This window comes from Ranitomeya variabilis, chromosome 5, assembly GCF_051348905.1.
Source record: "Ranitomeya variabilis isolate aRanVar5 chromosome 5, aRanVar5.hap1, whole genome shotgun sequence".
Taxonomy (NCBI): domain Eukaryota; kingdom Metazoa; phylum Chordata; class Amphibia; order Anura; family Dendrobatidae; genus Ranitomeya; species Ranitomeya variabilis.
In genome coordinates this window covers 374260364-374282991 of record NC_135236.1, presented here as the reverse complement: position 1 = coordinate 374282991, position 22628 = coordinate 374260364, and the positions used below count along the sequence as shown (strand labels likewise).

Here is a 22628-nt window from a genome sequence, read left to right as displayed (position 1 = left end):
TGGAAACATCATGGTGCAGGAACATCCTGTTGTGGGGATAATTTTAAGCATAAGACACTGGAAAACTTCATATCACTGAAGGAAGGATGAATGGAAAAATGTACCTAATCATTCTTGATAAAAATCTGCCATCTACCAGGCTGATGAAGTTGAATCAAGGTGGACATTTCAGCCACAATGATCTCAAAAACCCATCCAAGGAAACTCTCAGTTGGTTTTAGAGAAAGAAAATAAATCTCCTAGAACGGCCCAGCCAATCACTTGACCTGATTCCAATAGAAATTTACGGAAGAAATGAAAGTTCAGAGTTCATAGAAGGAGCCCACTGAACCTTCATGATTTGAAAAGTGATTCTATGGAAGAATTGGCCAAAATCACATCTGAGCAACACATGCGACTAGTTTCTCCATAGATGAGGTGCCTTGAAGCTGTCCTCCTTAACAAAGGCTTTTGTGCGAAGTAGTAAATACATTTCAGTAAGTGTGCGCAATACTTTTTTACCTGTGTCATTTCTCATTATTACACATAACTTAATTTATGGACATTTATGGTGAGATTTATTTGCCTGTGTAGATTGAATGGATTGTATTTGACACATGGTGAAAATTACATGTCAATAGCACCTTTAGAAATTCATTTACTAGAAAATTAGTGACATGTTCAATACTTATTTCACCCGCTGTAAATATACTCACTAAAGAGTCGATAAATTAATTGCATAGATTTATAGCTTTCAAGCTGTAAAACAAAAATTACAAGTCTGTATCATCTGCAATAAATGACATATTGAATACATACATAAAACACAGTAAAAGTGGAATAAAAAGATGATATACCTAAAGTGACTTATCTGATTCTCCAAAAGCACTGCAAGACGATCTTTAATCTCTTCAAACCGATCTCGCTCCTCAGCTGTAACAGTCCCAATTCCATCAGGCCTGCAAAAACATAATTATTATTGAGCAATTGTTATAATAATTACCAGTTTTTAGAGTTTCAACCTCATTCTTACATGCTATATTTATATTCAAAATGTCGTTTCAGGAAAACTTGCAGCAGAATGTCTGCGACTGCCTCTAGCTCCTTCCCCCTCCATAGACTTTTATGAGCATTTAGGCTATGTGCACACGTAGGAAAAGTGGTGCAGAATTTTCTGCAGAAAATCCGCATCTCCTGGCAGAATCCGCAGCTGCGGATTTGCCGCGGTTTTTGTGCGGAATTGATGCGGCTTTTGTGCGGATTTTCTGCGGTTTTTGCCACTGCGGATTTCTATCATGGAGGGATGCAGAAACGCTGCAGATCCGAACAAAAGAAGTGACATGCACTTCTTTGAAATCCGCAGCAATTCCGCACTGATTTTTCCACACCATCTGCACAGCTTTTTTTTTTTTAGTCCATTGATTTACATTGTACTGTACATCACAGTGCGGATCTGCAGCGTTTCTGCACAGAAAAATCTGCTGCGGATCCGCAGCAAATCCGCATCGTGTGCACATAGCCTTACCGTCATTCATATTTAGTAATGTGAAAATTAGTCTGAGCTGAAGACTGATTTTTCCCATGAGTTGATAATTCTGAAATTGAAGGATCAATCCAAGATGAGAGAAAAAAAAAGCAGATTTCTCCAACAAGATAATTTAAAGATATACTTATTTGAATGTATACTGCAGATAGTTAATTAGTTAATTTTGGTTACATACAAATTTTTAATAATTTTATTATACTATAGCAATTGACCTGTGGAGGTCCCAGCAGATGGAACTACCATGAACTAGCATTTATTACACATCCCATGAAAAAAGTTAAAAATGCTTTTAAGGGAATACACCTTTGAAAACATAGAAAAAGCTGCTCTGTCAATTTATATTTGTGTCAATCTACTTATTCACAATTTTAAAGATATTCACTATATATTTTTACAAAACCTACAAGAAACAAAATGAGCAAAAACCCTGCTGTAACTAAAAAAGTAAAAAGCAAAAGTGCATTTAAATAACTCAGGGTTCTTCGTAATACTGTTTTTGATCAAACATGGCGAGATGCAGGGAGAGGGACAAAGGAGCTTACCACGCTGAGAATGTATAGCTGGAAATTCGGCCCTGAGTTCCTCCTGAGGGTGCCGTTTCCACTGGTGATCACAGCAAGGTAGACGAAAAATGGGGAAAGATTCCGGCACAGCCATTCAGGAATAAAATGGATTCTTTATTCAAACGTAGTTGAAACATTAAAAGGCGAGGCCTCACCTTCTCATTTTGCTTCTTGTAGGCTTTGTGCCCTCTATCTCCAATGTGAACATGCGTTTATTTGCTGCATGTATACCAGCTTAATCCAAACTCAATATTTGTGTTATTTCTTTTTATTTTTGCATTCTGTGCAAGCCGGGGCGTAGCCTCCCTGCCTCCTGAGCTGGAATTTATAGGGAACCTGTCACCCCCAAAATGGAAGATAAGCTAAGCCCACCGGCATCAGTGTTTTGGCTAACATGGCTTACAGTTGTGGCCAAAAGTATTGACACCCCTGCAATTCTGTCAGATAATACTCAGTTTCTTCATGAAAATGATTGCAAACACAAATTCTTTGTTATTATTATCTTCATTTAATTTGTCTTAAATTAAAAAACACAAAAAGAATTGTTCTAAAGCCAAATTGGATATAATTGTATAAATGTGATGCTTCTCTAAATTGTGTAATTAGCAGCACCTGTAACTTACCTGTGGCACCTAACAGGTGTTGGAAATAACTAAATCACACTTGCAGCCAGTTGATATGGATTAAAGTGGACTCAACCTCTGTCCTGTGTTCTTGTGTGTACCACATTGAGCATGGAGAAAAGAAAGAAGACCAAAGAACTGTCTGAGGACTTGAGAAACCAAATTGTGAGGAAGCATGAGCAATCTCAAGGCTACAAGTCTATCTCTAAAGACCTGAATGTTCCTGTGTCTACAGTGCGCAGTGTCATCAAGAAGTTTAAAGCCCATGGCACTGTGGCTAACCTCCCTAGATGTGGACGGAAAAGAAAAATTGACAAGAGATTTCAACGCAAGATTGTGCGGATGTTGGATAAAGAACCTCGACTAACATCCAAACAAGTTCAAGCTGCCCTGCAGTCCGAGGGTACAACAGTGTCAACCCGTACTATCCGTCGGCGTCTGAATGAAAAGGGACTGTACGGTAGGAGACCCAGGAAGACCCCACTTCTTCCCCAGAGACATAAAAAAGCCAGGCTGGAGTTTGCCAAAACTTACCTGAAAAAGCCTAAAACGTTTTGGAAGAATGTTCTCTGGTCAGATGAGACAAAAGTAGATCTTTTTGGGCAAAGGCATCAACATAGAGTTTACAGGAGAAAAAAAGAGGCATTCAAAGAAAAGAACACGGTCCCTACAGTCAAACATGGGGGAGGTTCCCTGATGTTTTGGGGTTGCTTTGCTGGCTCTGGCACTGGACTGCTTGACCGTGTGCATGGCATTATGAAGTCTGAAGACTACCAACAAATTTTGCAGCATATTGTAGGGCCCAGTGTGAGAAAGCTGGGTCTCCCTCAGAGGTCATGGGTCTTCCAGCAGGACAATGACCCAAAATACACTTCAAAAAGGCACTAGAAAATGGTTTGAGAGAAAGCACTGGAGACTTCTGAGGTGGCCAGCAATGAGTCCAGACCTGAATCCCATAGAACACCTGTGGAGAGATCTAAAAATGGCAGTTTGGAGAAGGCACCCTTCAAATATCAGGGACCTGGACTAGTTTGCCAAAGAAGAATGGTCTAAAATTCCAGCAGAGCATTGTAAGAAACTCATTGATGGTTTCCGGAAGCGGTTGGTCACAGTTATTTTGGCTAAAGGTTGTGCAACCAAGTATTAGGCTGAGGGTGCCAATACTTTTGTCAGGCCCATTTTTGGAGTTTTGTGTGAAATGATCAATGTTTTGCTTTTTGCTTCATTCTCTTTGGTGTTTTTTCATTTAAGACAAATTAAATGAAGATAATAATGCCAAAGAATTTGTGATTGCAATCATTTTCAGGAAGAAACTGAGTATTATCTGACAGAATTGCAGGGGTGTCAATACTTTTGGCCACAACTGTATCTACAGCATTCTGGAATACTGTAGATAAGCCCCCGATGTATCCTGAAAGATGAGAAAAAGAGGTTAGATTATACTCACCTGGGGGACGGTCCGATCCAATGGGCGTTGCGGTCCGGGGCCTCCCATCTTCATAGGATGACGTCCTCTTCTTGTCTTCATGCCTCAGCGCCTTCATGCCTTCATGCCTCTGTTGAGGGCAGAGCAAAGTACTGCAGTGCGCAGGTGCCGGGTCTCTCTAACCTTTCCCGGCGCCTGCGCACTGCAGTATTTTGCTCTGCCCTCAACAGGGCATACAAAGTACACCTGCGCCGGAGCCGCAGCATGAAGTCAAGAAGACGTCATCGTAAGAAGATGGGAGGCCCCGGACCAGACGCCCATTGGACCGGACAGCAGCGGGACCGCCCCTGGGTGAGTATAATGTAACCTCTTTTTCTCATCTTTCAGGATACATCGGGGCTTATCTATAGAATTCCAGAATGCTGTAGATAAGCCCCTGATGCCAGTGGGCTTAGCTCATCTTCCATTTTGGGGGTAACAGGTTCCTTATAAAGGCTATCCCAGACTGGTGCCCATACATTGGGACCAGGTCCTTTTGTCTGCCATTATTCACACACTGAGGTCAACTGTGACACATGGTAAGGTTTTTAATATTAGCGTAGGACTGTCCCGATCAGGGGCACCTTGTTGACGGTGGAATGACTTTTATGCTATTTTTGATCGAAAACAGTATTACTAAGAACCCTGAGTTATTTAAATACACTTTTGCTTTTTACTTATTTAGTTACAGCAGTGTTTTGCTCATTTTATTTCTTGTAGGTTTTGTATGCTTTATGGCCAATGTGAACATGCATTTATGTGCGGCATGTATACCAACTTAATCCAAGTTCAATTTTTGTGTGTTTTTACTATATATTACAATACTAGTTGGACCACACAGCACATTTTGTGTGAACCAAAAGTCTCTTTTTACATTGCAATCATCCACTCAAGACGTGCTGTATGATCCAAGTAGTATAATTGTTCATCACCTGGTGCATTATTTATAATTCAACATTACTAAAAGTGTGATCTGACCTAAATGATGAATATAAACAATCTAATTAAACAAAGAGTTGTATTGTTCAAATCTTTTATTGAACAGGTTGAATGAAAATTCACAGTACACAGAGAAAACCTTTGTGCCAATGTGTCCTTTCACACAAGAACTATGAAAAAGAATGAACTTCCTGTCTTCTTTCACCACACAAGCATTCCGCCAAAATCTAATGGTGCCATACACTGTAGCGACGGCGCTGATAGGGTGCCGGCGTGACATGTCACAACAGCAGCACAGGAACCCCGTGAAGAGCGGGTGCCGACACTGTGGGAACGGCACCAGCACGGGAGGCATATATAAGCTTTATTATTTTATGGGGGCCAAGTGAGGGGTATGAGAAGAAGTTTTCCAGCCAGTAAATAACTTCTATAAGAGGCATTTACACTGCAAGAAAGTAGCGAACAAGTGTGGTTACAAACGCCCATTTTACAATAATCACAATAATCTTGCCATGTAAACAGGCTGCCGATCACGTGATGAATGAGCAAAACGCTTATTCAGTTGGTGAAATTATCTTTTTTTGCGGTATAAAAGATTGAGCAATCCCATAATTTACTTTGGTCTGCCTGCGTAACCAGGCATTTAAACTACTGCTGATAATCGGTCATATCATGCCGCCGGTTGGTCAGTGTAAACGGACCTTTACTGATAGGAGAGAATGAGAAGGGAGGCAAAAAAAACCTGAACTCACTGTAATTCGTATGAACACCCTTGTTGTTTCACCATACGTACAATGAGGAATCTGTGTTTAAAGTTAGAAAAAAGTACATAAATTTGATGTGATACAAGATGAACAGTATCTGTTTTTTAAATGACACCTTGCCTTGCTAAGTTAAAAGATGTAACAAGGCTGTACGTGTTGATATATAATTGTCTGCTTAGGTTGTCAGAAAAGATTGTGTATCCTAATAAAAAGTAAATATTGCTGTCATATTTAAAGTTACTTGGGCATTTCAAAGCTATGACAGAGAAGAGCCAGAGGAACAAGTAATGACAAGTGAGAAGGAAGACACAGGGGAATGTCACATCACACAAGCAAGGTAATGTCTGATTTGTTGTACAGAAAGGTAACGTAATGCCATCCACTTATTTTCCGCTGCACATCTGAATCATCATTATGTCATGACTATCTTAATTTATTAAGTTTACTCTGTATAAGATGCATGTAAATCATTTAACAGAATACATTTGTCATATAGAGGCTGCTGTTTTAGTCATAAAACTATATGTAAAGGCTTCAACACTGGAGGAAATATAACCACAATGTAATGTGTAAGGGAATTGCACACTGTCTCAGGAAATAAAAATTTGCATATTAGATTTAAACATATCCAACTATACTATTCTCAATAAGGAAGGAGCTCTGACTGAGGTTTTTCACAAGGGTATCAAGAGTTATGGTATACTTGGGGACTCTGGTACTGGCTTAAAAAAAACTTTAAAAGGGTTATTCCATAAACAAAGAACATTTTAATCAATAGACCTTGGAATAATAATATGTTCCACAATTGTATGTGTTAAAAAAAATATTTTCCAATGCTAACTTTATTTCATAAAATGTGCCGGATATGTAAAGTTATTTGGTGTGTAATTATGTAGAGCTATTCCAGTTCATGGTTAGCAAATACCACGCTCCTGGTCAGGGGAGGAAGCATAAGTCCCTTATGATAAGTGAGTATACAGACTTAACTTAGCAGCAGGTTCCAGCTGCTTTCTCAGTAAATACATTTCCCTGCCTGTTTTTATCACCGGAGAGTATTACTACCGTGTCTACAGCCTTCTGAGCTCATAATATATCAATTAAGTGTCATAGTACCAGCAGCAACTACAGAGCTTATATGGCACTGACTTGAATTATGACGAGCTCACATGACTGGTGACAAGGCAGAAATACTGACGCCTGAGATAAAACAGACAGGAAGAAAAATGTGTTCCCTCCCACAAAAATACCTGTGAGCCCCCTGCTGTTTCATACAGTGCTGTGCAAATTAATTGGGACAAAGCATTTTTTAAGTAAGTTGGTTACCAGTCAGTGATGCAAGCCTGGTTTAATATATAATAAATAAATCTTGGTCAACTAGCCAGTGGAAAAAGGTAATTTTCAGAATTAGTATGTAACAGTGCATTAGAACATTTTATTTTTTTGCTTTGTCCCAATTAATTTGCACAGCACTGTATATATGCTAGCTTATCATAAGTGACTAATGCTTTCCCCCTGTCCAAGTGGTGTGATATGTGCAGACCATGAACAGGAGTAGATCTTCATGGTCGGACACCGCAAATAATAAAATATAACAGGCACACATTTTAGAAGATTACTTCAGCATAGGAAAACATTTTAACACATCCAACTTATGGAACTTATTATGATTCAAACATCTATTAACAGACATCATGTTCAGCTACCTAAGATGTATGGTTACCAAAAAACGGAGGCAGCACACCATTAGTAGTGGAAAAAGCAGGAGCTACTTTTATTAGCCCATCTCAGCAACGTTTCGGTTCTGGTAGATGTGAACCTTTTTCAAGCCCCAAAAAAAAGGTTCACATCTACCAGAACCGAAACGTTGCTGAGATGTGCTAATAAAAGTAGCTCCTGCATTTTTCACTACTAATGGTGTGCTGCCTCCGTTGTTTGGATTCCTACATTTGAGGTTTGGTCTATGCCTGGGGGGCTCTGCACCCAACTCTATTTTTCTATTTTCACTTTTGTGTTTTTTGTGCTGCTCTAAGGGTATGTGTCCACGTTCAGGATTGCAAATCTGCACCTGAGGTCACTGGCAGGTCACCTGCGCTGTCCTTGCGTTTTTTCTGCAATGTAAGGACATGCTGCGTTCTTAAAAGACGCGCCGCATGTGCGTTTTCGCGGGTCTGCCGCATGCGTCTTTTACTGCATAGTGGAGACGGGATTTCATTAAATCCCCTCAAAAACGCAGCGTTTCCTGAACGTGGACACATACCCTAATACTTTTTCTATATAAGATGTATGGTTAGATACACAAACAGATAGTTTTTATATAACTAGATGGTGGCCCGATTCTAACGCATCGGGTATTCTAGAATATGTATGTATGTTTGTACGTCGCGCTTAGCACAGCCACGTAGTATATAACACAGACAAGTAGCACATAGCAGCCACATAGTATATAGCAGCCACGTAGTTTATAGCAGCCACGTAGTATATAACACAGCCCACATAACATAGAGCACAGCCACCGAAGCTGTCCCGATGCGCGCAATGCTGAAGCCAGCTTCCATTCCCAGTGATGCACTGCGAAATTACCCAGATGACTTAGCGGTCTCGCGAGACCGCTAAGTCATCTGGGTAATTTCGCAATGCATCACTGGGAACGGAAGCTGGCAGCAGCATCGCGCGCAACGGTGGACGGCGGAAGGTGAGAAAAGCACAATTTTTAATTTTTTAAATTATTTTTCACATTATATCTTTTTACTATTGATGCTGCATAGGCAGCATCAGTAGTAAAAAGTTGGTCCGGGATGGGGCGACACACTGGCACTGACTGGAGGGGAGTAGGGAGGGGGCACTGACTGGAGGAGAGTTGGGAGGGGCCAATTCGCGGCCGGACTAAGCCTGTCGCTGATTGGGCACGGCTAGTGTTGAGCATTCCGATACCGCAAGTATCGGGTATCGGCAGATATTTGCTGTATCGGAATTCCGATACCGAGATCCGATACTTTTGTGGTATCGGGTATCGGTTTCGAAACAACATTAATGTAAAAATGTGTAAAAGAGAGAATTAAAATAAAAAATATTGCTATACTCACCTCTCCGACGCAGCCTGCACCTTACCGAGGGAAGCGGCAGCGTTCTTTGTTTAAAATTCGCGCTTTTCTTTCCTTACGTGAAGTCCCGGCTTTGTGATTGGTTGCGTCGCAGTCACATGGGCGACGCAACCAATCACAGCAAGCCGTGAGGTAATTTCAGGTCCTTAAGGATTTTAAAATTACGTCCCGGCTTTGTGATTGGTTGCGTCGCAGTCACATGGGCGACGCAACCAATCACAAGCCGTGACGTCACGGGAGGCTGGACACGCGCGCATTTTAAAATGCGCGCTTGTCCAGCCTCCCGTGACGTCCCGGCTTGTGATTGGTTGCGTCGCGATCAACCAATCACAAGCCGGGAGGCTGGACACGCGCGCATTTTAAAATGCGCGCTTGTCCAGCCTCCCGTGACGTCCCGGCTTGTGATTGGTTGCGTCGCGATCAACCAATCACAAGCCGGGAGGCTGGACAAGCGCGCATTTTAAAATGCGCGCTTGTCCAGCCTCCCGTGACGTCCCGGCTTGTGATTGGTTGCGTCGCGATCAACCAATCACAAGCCGGGAGGCTGGACACGCGCGCATTTTAAAATGCGCGCTTGTCCAGCCTCCCGTGACGTCCCGGCTTGTGATTGGTTGCGTCGCGATCAACCAATCACAAGCCGGGAGGCTGGACACGCGCGCATTTTAAAATGCGCGCTTGTCCAGCCTCCCGTGACGTCCCGGCTTGTGATTGGTTGCGTCGCGATCAACCAATCACAAGCCGGGAGGCTGGACACGCGCGCATTTTAAAATGCGCGCTTGTCCAGCCTCCCGTGACGTCCCGGCTTGTGATTGGTTGCGTCGCGATCAACCAATCACAAGCCGGGAGGCTGGACAAGCGCGCATTTTAAAATGCGCGCGTGTCCAGCCTCCCGGCTTGTGATTGGTTGACCGCGAAGCAACCAATCACAAGCCGGGACGTCACGGGAGGTTGGACAAGCGCGCATTTTAAAATGCGCACGTGTCCAGCCTCCCGGCTTGTGATTGGTTGACCGCGACGCAACCAATCACAACGCCGGAACGTAATTTTAAAATCCTGAAGGACCTGAAATTACGTCACGGCTTGCTGTGATTGGTTGCGTCCCGGCCACATGGGCGGCACGCGACCAATCACAAGCCGGGACTTCACGTAAAGGAAAGAAAAGCGCAAATTTTAAACAAAGAACGCTGCCGCTTCCCTCGGTAAGGTGCAGGCTGCGTCGGAGAGGTGAGTATAGCAATATTTTTTATTTTAATTCTTTCTTTTACACATTAATATGGTTCCCAGGGCCTGAAGGAGAGTTTCCTCTCCTTCAGACCCTGGGAACCATCAGGGATACCGTCCGATACATGAGTCCCATTGACTTGTATTGGTATCGGGTATCGGATTGGATCCGATACTTTGCCGGTATCGGCCGATACTTTCCGATACCGATACTTTCAAGTATCGGACGGTATCGCTCAACACTAGTCACGGCCTGCCGGCCGCGACCAATCAGCGACGCGGGATTTCCGTTACAAACAGACAGAAAGACAGACAAACAGACAGAAGTACCCCTTAGACGATTATATAGATAGATTAGCAAAAGTACCACATTGTAAATATATTACCAATACCACTGAATCATTTTTGGTTTATACATTTTTGACTGGACATAATAAAGCTTGTTTTTTTTGTTTGTTTTGGTTTTTTTAAGGCTTCTTTCACACTTCCATCTTCCAAATCTGCACAGGATCTGTCAAGACGTTGAAATGACGGATCCTGTGCAGATTGTGGAAAACGTGTGCATTTATCCCATCTTTCTGGCGGACCCGTCGAGGCTATGTGCACCTGTTGTGTATGCGTCTTCGCAGTGGTTTTCCGCTGCGAAAACGCATAGACAACACAAACCAGGTTAAAAAAATTAAAAATTGCAGTATACTCACCTACCGGCGTTCCCGTGCAGCGATGCTCCCGGCAGCTAGCGTTCCTAGTAATACATTGCAAAATCTTGCAAAGTATTACTAGGAAGTAACGCTAGCTGCTGGGAGCATCGGTGACGCTGCGCGGGAACGCCGGTAGGTGAGAATATTGCGATTTTTTTTTATTATTAATATTTTTAACATTATATCTTGTTAAATTCTTCCATGCATGCTCAGTTTGAAAAGACAGGACCCGTCGCTGGATTCCTGTTTTTCACAGTCAGCGACGCATCCTGCGCCCATAGGTTTCCATTGTAGCCAGTGATGGGCAGCGCAGGATGCGTCGCTGACAGATTTTCCAGCGTGCAGAAAAAACGTTCCTCTGAACGTTTTCTCTGCCCGACGGACCTTTTTATTTTTTTACACAGGATCCAGTGCACGACGGATGAAACGGATGGCCATCCGTCACAATCCGTCGCTAATACAAGTCTATGAGAAAATGCAGGATCCTGCAATTCTCAAAAATCGATGGATTGTGACAGAAGCTGAAAGACGGAAATGTGAAAGAGGCCTAAGGAAAATGTAAACTGGGAAGAAATGAACAATATAAAAGTCTTCTAAGCAGGAGCTTCATGGTAAAGACGACTCAAGTTATCTAAAATTATATCAATTAAGTATCAATGAGAGAGTGCAAAGAGCCACAATTTCTCAATTTAGCATATGCTATTTACTTAGGTCAGAATAGTAATCATTACCATTTTAGTACGTTAATTGGAAACCTTTTCCATTTCATTTTTCTTCATTATTTCATTATGAATACAAATTCTAGTAAATGAAGACTGATTTTTCACAAGTCAAGACTGTGTGCAAAGGAAATGAAAGCAACCAAAACTGCATCTCTATTTTAAAAGAAAAATACTTCAACCACAAAGCTAATTGCTTTATAGCACGAGATAAACTGCCCACCATCATATTCCAGAAAGAGGTGTAAAAATACTGCCAAGAATGCTCATGCCATAGTAAGAGTCATCATCTACTCAAAGATTTACCTTTATGTAGTGCACATCAGTGTGCTGCAGGTACTGTATTGTGAATATTAGATAAGTAATAAATTCCACTATCCAACATCACAGACAGGAGGTGCTAAAGTTGAGGTGGAGACACATTACTGTTAGTGATGAGCGAGCGTGCTTGGAGAAGGCGTCATCAGGGCACGCTCATGTGCTAATAGACTGTCTTCGTTGTTCCACTATGCTCGAGTCGCCGTGGCTGTTCGACAGCTGCAGCACCTGCTGGGATTTCCTGTTTGGGGTTGTTAGGCTATCCCTGCATGTGTTGCGGCTGTCGATCAGCTGCGAGACATACAGGCACAGGGACTCGAAGATATTATTCGAGCACGCAGAAGATACTCTATTAGCACACGAGCGTGCCCTGATATCACCTTATCCAAGCGTGCTCGCAGATCACTAATTACTATGTAGAGAAGCTTGCCACTAGAAGCACTGGGTGGTTGCTTTCTCCCACTGATCTGTTGGCTTATGAGCCTGCACTGGGGCTATAGCATAGGTGAAGCTAAAGTGTATTTGACACTTAGGCTGTGTTGACACATCAGATACTAAACTCCACGTACATGGAGGTATTCTTCAAATGAACAGATCCTAGGCATGTTTTTTCTTTCTATATAGCAGACTCTGGATTAATGCAACTTTACTATATGTATTTAGATTTGTATTGTTGACTGAGGCTATGTGCACACGTTCAGGATTTTTCACGTTTTTCCGTCCGTTTTCTGCGGAAAAAAAAGCTTACATTAAGCATCCCATCATTTCAATGCATTCCGCAGTTTTTGTGCACATGCTGCGCTTTTTTCTGCGAAAAAAACGCATTGCGGTAAAAAACGCTGCATGTTCATTAATTTTGCGGATTTTTCGAGTTTTTGCTGCTATATTATTGCATTGGGAAGCTCGGGAAAAAAAACGCGAAAATTCCGCCCCCCCCCCAAAAAAAAAAAGCAAGCGGATTTCCTGCGGAAAAAGTCCGGCTTTGTTCAGGAAAATTTTACAGACATTCCTGAACGTGTGCACATAGCCAGAAAAAGCTCAGAAGAAATAGTATTATATGAAATTATTATTGGAACACATTAAAGGCTGTTAAAAATACAGAAACAAATCAAGAAATAAAAAAAAAGTTAAAATATGAATAAAACTAAAAATGTGAACATGTCTAATAGATGATTTGTGACAGCATTTCTGTACCTGCTTAGCAGGCAAGTTATTGCTAATGAGAAAGAGAAGGAACACAGCACTCATGAATCGGCCCTAGGTGTGTAATTGGGGTCTACAGACTCTGTTTTGCTACAGTTGGCTTTATCTTCATCAGCAGGACATACAAAGCTAAAATGTTTGAGGATATGACAACCTTGAACCGTGACCCTCTGTAAGATATATTGCATGGGAAATTTTCTTCCACCTTTCATCTCAATGCTGCTAGAAGGTAGCTGAGTGGGAGAAGGTATTGTAAGCTTATGTATGAGGCTGTATCGCTGTTCTTCAGACTATTTGTGTTTTCTGTCCTTGGTTCTTTTAATACATCGTTGCTATAATAGTCAGAGCTTTTCTGCAGTTCTTATTATGCTCACCAAAAAAAAAAACCTTCCTAAAAGTATTAACTCATCATCTGCTGCAAATCACTATGTAGACAAAGCACTACAAGTAGACATGATAATTCCAACTGATCATACCAAAGTGTAGAGAATGACACGTTTTAGGGAAATAGATGACTTGCCAATGTTTAATCTAATGCTTGATAAAGGTCTGTTGACCGAAATGTCACTACAGGAGGCAGAATAAATGTAAGCTCCTTTTTTATCACCATCCATTGTGGCGCTGTCTTTTTATTTTTTTGTGGTAATGTTTAACCCCTTCCCGACCTGTGACGCCACGTAGGCGTCATGAAAGTCGGTGCCAATCCGACCTGTGACGCCTATGTGGCGTCATGGAATGATCGCGTCCCTGCAGATCGGGTGAAAGGGTTAACTCCAATTTCACCCGTTCTGCAGGGACAGGGGGAGTGGTACTTCAGCCCAGGGGGGGTGGCTTCACCCCCCGTGGCTATGATCGCTCTGATTGGCTGTTGAAAGTGAAACAGCCAATCAGAGCGATTTGTAATATTTCACCTATGAAAATGGTGAAATGTTACAATCCAGCCATGGCCGATGCTGCAATACCATCGGCCATGGCTGGAAAACCTAATCTGCCCCCCCCACCGCCACCGATCGCCTCCCCAGTCCTCCTTTCTACGCCGTACTGTGGTCCGCTCCCCTCCATCCTCCTGTCCGCTCCCCCGTCCTCCTTTCTGCTCCCCCCGTGCTTTGATCCACCCCCCCGTGCTCCGATCCCCCCCCCCGTGCTCCGATCTCCCCCCCTCATACTTACCAAGCCTCGCTGTATCCGTCCATCTTCTTCATGGGTGCCGCCATCTTCCAAAATGGCGGGCGCATGCGCAGTGCGCCCCCCGAATCTGCCGGCCGGCAAATTCGTTCCAGGTACATTTTGATCTCTGTGATAAAACCTATCACAGTGATCAAAATAAAAAAATAGTAAATGAAACCCCCCTTTATCACCCCCATAGGTAGGGACAATAATAAAAATAAAGAAAATATATATATTTTTTTAGGGTTAGGGTATATGCACACATGGTGCGGATTTGGCTGTGGATCCGCAGCGGATTGGCCGCTGCGGATTCGTAGCAGTTTTCCATCAGGTTTACAGTACCATGTAAACCTACTGAAAACCAAATCCGCTGTGCCCATGGTGCGGAAAATACCGCGCGGAAACGCTGTGTTGTATTTTCCGCAGCATGTCAATTCTTTGGCCATGTGCACACGTTCAGTATTTTTCGCGTTTTTTCGCGTTTTTCGCTATAAAAACGCGAAAAAAACCGCTTACATATGCCTCCTATTATTTACAGTGTATTCCGCATTTCTTGTGCAAATGTTGCATTTTTTTCCACGAAAAAAATCGCATCGCGGAAAAAAAAGCAACATGTTCATTAAATTTGCGGAATTGCGGGGATTCCGCACACCTAGGAATGCATTGATCTGCTTACTTTCCACATGTGGCTGTGCCCACCATGCGGGAAGTAAGCAGATCATGTGCGGGTGGTACCCAGGGTGGAGGAGAGGAGACTCTCCTCCACGGACTGGGCACCATATAATTGGTTAAAAAAAAAAAGAATTAAAATAAAAAATAGTGATATACTCACCTTCGATGGCCCCGTAGTCTTCCCGCCTCTCAGCGGTGCATGCTGCCGCTTCCGTTCCTATAGATGGTGTGTGAAGGACCTGCGATGACGTCGCGGTCTTGTGATTTGTCGCGTGACCGCTCATGTGACCGCTCACGTGACCGCGACGTCATCGAAGGTCCTGCACACACACAACATCTATAGGAACGGACGCCGCTGAGGAGATCGGCTGTCTGCAGGTGAGTATAACCATTTTTTTTTTTTTTTTAAACATTCTATCTTTTACTATTGATGCTGCATAGGCAGCATCTATAGTAAAAAGTTGGTCACACTTGTCAAACACTATGTTTGACAAGTGTGACCAACCTGTGTTATGATCTGGTGGCCTAGGAGCAGCATGAGACGTACTCTGTAGAAGGTGGTACCTGTACTGACCGCAGACCCTGAACCTAACACCGCAACTAGAAGTAGCCGTGGAATGTACCTAGCGCTCCCTAGACATCTCGACACAGCCGGAGGACTAATTACCCCTAGAGATAGAAAAGGGAAAACTATCTTGCCTCAGAGAAAATCCCCAAAGGATAGGCAGCCCCCCACAAATATTGACTGTGAGAGGAGAGGGAAAAAGCATACACAGACTGAAATCAGAATTTAGCAAAGGAGGCCACTTCTAGCTAAATAGAAAGGATAGGACAGAGTAATATGCGGTCAGTATTAAAACACTAGAAAATATCCACCACAGAAAATACAAAAACTCCACAGCTAACTAAAGATATGGAGGGTATATCTGCATCTCCAGAGATACCAGCTTGGCTAAACAAATCCTTATACAGACCAAGCTGGACGGGACAAAAACATGGAAAAGAACTGAACAATAAGGCCACAGCATGTGGACAGCAAAAAATCAAGGCCAGAACTTATCTTTGTTGAAAAGAACTGCAAAGCAGGAGAGACCAGGCAGAGATGTGAATCCTCCAGGAACAATGGACAACTGGCACTGACTAAAGGGTGAAGCAAGACTAAATAGCCCAGTCAAAATTGCACAAAGTGAACACACCTGATAAATGCTGCGATTCAGAGACAGCAGCGCTACCACTTACAACCACCGGAGGGAGCCCAAGAGCAGAATTCACAACAGTACCCCCCCTTGAGCAGGGGTCACCGAACCCTCACCAGAGCCCCCAGGCCGATCCGGACGAGCCAAATGAAAGGCACGAACCAAATCATCAGCATGGACATCGGAGGCAACAACCCAAGAATTATCCTCCTGGCCATAACCCTTCCATTTGACAAGATACTGAAGCCTCCGCCTCGAAAAACGAGAATCCAAAATCTTCTCAACCACATACTCCAACTCCCCATCAATCAATACCGGGGCAGGAGGATCAACAGAGGGAACAACGGGACACCACATTCAGAATTCACAACAAACCTGTCAGTCAGTTTTCCAAGCGATGCTACAGATCGCTTGGAAAACTTTAGCATTCTGCAAGCTAATTTCGCTTGCAAAATGCTAAAAAAACCGCGAAAAAAAACGGGAAAAAAAACGCCAAAAAAAAATGCAGATTTCTTGCAGAAAATTTCCGGTTTTCTTCAGGAAATTTCTGCAAGAAATCCTGATGTGTGCACATACCCTTTGTGTGGATTCAGTTTTACACCTGCTCCTCAATAGGAATCCGCAGGTGAAATCCGCACAAAATACAGTGGAAATACGCGGTAGATGCGCAGGTAAAACGCAGTGCCTTTTACCTGCGGATTTTTCAAAAATGGTGCGGAAAAATCTCACACGAATCCGCAATGTGGGCAGGATTAGGGTTGGAATTAGGGCTAGGGTTGGAAATAGGGTTAAGATTAGGCTTGTGGTTAGGGTTAGGGGTGTGTTGGGGTTGGGATTAGGGTTAGGGTTGGGATTAGGGCTAGGGGTGTGTTGGGTTAGGGTTGTGGTTAGGGGTGTGTTGGGTTTAGGGTTATATCTAGAGTTGGAATTAGGGTTTGGGGTGTGTTGGGGTTAGTGTTGGAGTTAGAATTGAGGGGTTTCCACTGTTTAGGCACATCAGGGGTCTCCAAACGCAACATGGCGCCACCATTGATTCCAGCCAATCTTGCGTTCAAAAAGTCAGATGGTGCTCCCTCCCTTCCGAGCCCCGACGTGCGCCCAAACAAAGGTTTACCCCCACATATGGGGTACCAGCATACTCAGGACAAACTGGGCAACAAATATTGGCATCCAATTTCTCCTGTTACCCTTGCGAAAATAAAAAAATTGCTTGTTAAAACATAATTTTAGAGGAATGAAAAATTATTTTTAATTTTCACGGCTCTGCGTTCTAAACTTCTATGAAGCACTTGGGGGTTCTAAGTGCTCACTACACATCTAGATAAGTTCTTTGGGGGGCCTAGTTTCCAAAATGGGGTCACTTGTGGGGGGTTTCTACTGTTTAGGCACATCAGGGTCTCTGCAAACGTAACATGATGCCCGCAGACAATTCCATCAAAGTCTGCATTCCAAAACGTCACTACTGCCCTTCCGAGCCCCGGCATGTGCCCAAACAGTGGTTTACCCCCACATATGGGGTATCAGCGTACTCAGGAGAAACTGAACAACACTACTTGGGGTCCAATTTATCCTGTTACCCTTGGGAAAATAAAAAACTGTGAACTAAAAAATCATTTTTGAGAAAAGAAAAATTATTTTTTTATTTTCATGGCTCTGCGTTATAAACTTCTGTGAAGCACTTGGGGGTTCAAAGTGCTCACCACACATCTAGATTAGTTCCTTGGGAGGTCTAGTTTCCAAAATGGGGTCACTTGTGGGGGAGCTTCAATGTTTAGGGACACAGGGGCTCTCCAAATGCAACATGGTGTCCGCTAATGATTAGAGCTAATTTTCCATTCAAAAAGCCAAATGGCGTGCCTTCCCTTCCGAGCCCTGCAATGCGCCCAAACAGTGGTTTACCCCCACATATGAGGTATCAGCGTACTCCGGACAAATTGGACAACAACGTTCTTGGTCCAGTTTCTCCTTTTACCCTTGGGAAAATAAAAAAATTGTTGCTAAAAGATCATTTTTGTGACTAAAAAGTTAAATGTTCATTTTTTCCTTCCATGTTGCTTCTGCTGCTGTGAAACACCTGAAGGGTTAATAAACTTCTTGAATGTGGTTTTGAGCACCTTGAGGGGTGCAGTTTTTAGAATGGTGTCACTTTTGGGTATTTTCAGCCATATAGAACCCTCAAACTGACTTCAAATGTGAGGTGGTCCCTCAAAAAAATGGTTTTGTAAATTTTGTTGTAAAAATGAGAAATCACTGGTCAAATTTTAACCCTTATAACTTCCTAGCAAAAAAATTTTGTTTCCAAAATTGTGCTGATGTAAAGTAGACATGTGGGAAATGTTATTTATTAACTATTTTGTGTCACATAACTCTCTGGTTTAACAGAATAAAAATTCAAAATGTGAAAATTGCGAAATTTTCAAAATTTTCGGCAAATTTCTGTTTTTTTCACAAATAAACTCAGAAATTATCGACCTAAATTTACCACTAACATGAAGCCCAATATGTCACGAAAAAATAATCTCAGAACCGCTAGGATCCGTTGAAGCGTTCCTGAGTTATTACCTCATAAAGGGACACTGGTCAGAATTGCAAAAAACGGCCAGGTCATTAAGGTCAAAATAGGCTGGGTCATGAAGGGGTTAATCTAATGTCCAGTTCCATTATCAGTTCATTGGGGGCAAGTATTGTTACCAGGTGAGTACACAAAACCTATGGGGCACCACAGCAAAAAAGTCCTAATTGGGCCTCCTTTCCCGCTCGGTGGAATAGGCGGGGTCACGGGGCATAGGAGGAGTCACAGAATGTCATGCCTCAAATTTAAAAACAGAGAGGGACATATATCTACTATATAATCGTCTAATTCTGTCTGTAACGGAAATCCCGCATCACTGATTGTTCGCGCCAGGTGCCCACGACGAATCAGCGACAGGCGCAGTCCGGCTGCGAATTGGTGCGGGATTTGAACCACGTTTTGCTGATAAGTCGCGGCCGACCGCAAACAATCAGTGATATTGGTGAGCAATTCAAACCCCGCTTCTAGAATACCCGATGCATTAGAATCGGGCCACCATCTAGTATCTAATTATATATACATATATATACATTATATATATATATATATATATATATATATATATATATATATATATATATATATATATATATATAAAGTCATGGCCAAAAGTATTCACACCCCTGCAATTCTGTCAGATAATACTCAGTTTCTTCCTGAAAATGATTGCAAACACAAATTCTTTGTTATTATTATCTTCATTTAATTTGTCTTAAATGAAAAAACACAAAAAGAATTGTCCTAAAGCCAAATTGGATATACTTCCACACCAAACATGAAAAAGGGGGTGGACAAAAGTATTAGCACTGTTCGAAAAATCATGTGATGCTTCTCTAATTTGTGTAATTAACAGCACCTGTAACTTACCTGTGGCACCTAACAGGTGTTGTTGACAATAACTAAATCACACTTCCAAGCAGTTGACATGGATTCAATTTGACTCAAACCTCTGTCCTGTGTCCTTGTGTGTACCACATTGAGCATGGAGAAAAGAAAGAAGACCAAAGAGTTGTCTGAGGACTTGAGAAACCAAATTGTGAGGAAGCATGAGCAATCTCAAGGCTACAAGTCCATCTCCAAAGACCTGAATGTTCCTGTGTCTACCGTGCGCAGTGTCATCAAGAAGTTTAAAGCCCATGGCACTGTGGCTAACCTCCCTAGATGTGGACGGAAAAGAAAAGTTGACTTGAGATTTCAACGCAAGATTGTGCGAATGTTGGATAAAGAACCTCGAATAACATCCAAACAATTTTAAGCTGCCCTGCAGTCCGAGGGCACAACAGTGTCAACCCGTACTATCCGTCGGTGTCTGAATGAAAAGGGACTGTATGGTAGAAGACCCAGGAAGACCCCACTTCTTACCCCGAGACATAAAAAAGCCAGGCTGGAGTTTGCCAAAATTTACCTGAAAAAGCCTAAAACGTTTTGGAAGAATGTTCTCTGGTAAGAAGAGACAAAAGTAGAGCTTTTTGGGCAAAGACATCAACATAGAGTTTACAGGAGAAAAAAAAAAGAGGCATTCAAAGAAAAGAACACGGTCCCTACAGTCAAACATGGCGGAGGTTCCCTGATGTTTTGGGGTTGCTTTGCTGCCTCTGGCTCTGGACTGCTTGACCGTGTGGATGGCATTATGAAGACTGAAGACCACCAACAAATTTTGCAGCATAATGTAGGGCCCAGTGTGAGAAAGCTGCGTCTCCTTCAGAGGTAATGGGTCTTCCAGCAGGACAATGACCCAAAACAAACTTCAAAAAGCACTAGAAAATGGTTTGAGAGAAAGCACTGGAGACTTCTAAGGTGGCCAGCAATGAGTCCAGACCTGAATCCCATAGAACTCCTGCGGAGAGATCTAAAAATGGCAGTTTAGAGAAGGCACCCTTCAAATATCAGGGACCTGGAGCAGTTTGCCAAAGAAGAATGGTCTAAAATTCCAGCAGAGCATTGTAAGAAACTCATTGATGGTTACCGGAAGCGGTTGGTCGCAGTTATTTTGGCTAAAGGTTGTGCAACAAAGTATTAGGCTGAGGGTGACAATACTTTTGTCTGGCGCATTTTTGGAGTTTTGTGTGAAATGATCAATGTTTTGCTTTTTGCTTCATTCTCTTTTGTGTTTTTTCATTTAAGACAAATTAAATGAAGATAATAACAAAGAATTTGTGTTTGCAGTCATTTTCAGGAAGAAACTGAGTATTATCTGACAGAATTGCAGGGGTGTCAATACTTTTGGCCATGACTGTGTATGTATATATATATATATATATATATATATATATATATATATATATATATATATATATATATACATATACATATATATATATAAATATATATATATATATACTAGCTGTACTACCCGGCTTCGCCCGGGTTAATGACTGCTGTTAGCAAAATAGAATAAGTTAACAAAAATTTATTCTGCACACAAAAACCACAAAACAAATAGATAGAAATGTAATTATTAAAAGGCAAAAACTAAGCAAATAGAAGCATTTCACAACATATATTAGCTTTGTTATACTGAGAATGTCTTTGTTGCCTATATTAACCAATCAGAGCTCAGGTTAATTAACTGTAGCAAAATAGAAGCTGAGCTGTGATTGGTTGCTATTGGCAGCCTGATAAATCCCCAGCCAACAGGAAGCCCTCCCCCCTGGCAGTATATATTAGCTCACACATACACATAATAGACAGGTCATGTGACTGACAGCTGCCGTATTTCCTATATGGTACATTTGTTGCTCTTGTAGTTTGCTTATTAATCAGATTTTTATTTTTGAAGGACAATACCAGACTTGTGTGTGTTTTAGGGCGAGTTTTATGTGTCAAGTTGTGTGTGTTGAGTTGCGTGTGGCGACATGCATGTAGCGACTTTTGTGAGATGAGTTTTGTGTGGCGACATGCGTGTAGCAACATTTTGTGTGTTGAGTTGCATGTGACAGGTTAGTGTAGCAAGTTGTGTGCAGCAAGATTTGTGCATGGCGAGTTTTGCGCGTGGCGAGTTTTATGTGTGGTGCATTTTGAGTATGTGCAAGTTTTGTGTGAGGCAACTTTTGCATGTGGTGCAACTTTTGTACATGTGGCAATTTTTCTGTGTGTGCAAGTTTTGCATGAGGTGAGTTTTCCATGAGGTGAGTTTTGCACGTGTGGCGAGTTTTGCGTGAGCCTAGTTTTGCATATGGCGAGTTTTGCATGTAGCGAGTTTTGAGTGGTGACTTTTGTGTTTCGACTTTTATGTGGCGAGGTTGGTGTGTGTGTGTGGTGAAATGTGTGCTGAGGGTGGTATATGTGTTCAAGCACGTGGTAGTGTGTGGCGCATTTTGTGTTTGTGTTCATATCCCCGTGTGTGGTGAGTATCCCATGTCGGGGCCCCACCTTAGCAACTGTACGTTATATACTCTTTGGCGCCATCGCTCTCATTCTTAAAGTCCCCATTGTTCACATCTGGCAGCTGTCAATTTTCCTCCAACACTTTTCCCTTCACTTTTTCCCCATTATGTAGATAGGAGCAAAATTGTTTGGTGAATTGGAACGCGCGGGGTTAAAATTTCACCTCACAACATAGCCTATGACGCTCTCGGGGTCCAGACGTGTGACTGTGCAAAATTTTGTGGCTGTAGCTGCGACGGTACAGATGCCAATCCCGGACATACACACATACATACATACACACATTCAGCTTTATATATTAGATATACCTGTATGTAATCTCCTGTATATAGTATATACCTGTGTGTCATCTCACCTATATATAGTATATATCTGTGTGTCATCTCCTGTATATAGTATATACCTGTATGTCATCTCCTCCTATACATAGCATATACCTGTGTCATCTCCTCCTGTATATACTATATACCTGTAGGTAATCTGCTCCTGTAT

The 22628-nt window shown here is 42.4% G+C and overlaps 1 protein-coding gene across 19 annotated transcripts in view; it reads right to left on the bottom strand.

Moving 5' to 3' along the window:
- Positions 1-22628, bottom strand: part of CADPS2 (calcium dependent secretion activator 2) — a 699771-nt gene that overhangs the window by 388005 nt on the left and 289138 nt on the right. For all 19 annotated transcript variants that reach the window (XM_077264954.1, XM_077264944.1, XM_077264942.1 and 16 more), the window contains exon 14: positions 837-938. In XM_077264954.1, the coding sequence (XP_077121069.1) occupies positions 837-938 (102 nt within the window). The remainder of the gene's footprint in view (positions 1-836; positions 939-22628) is intronic.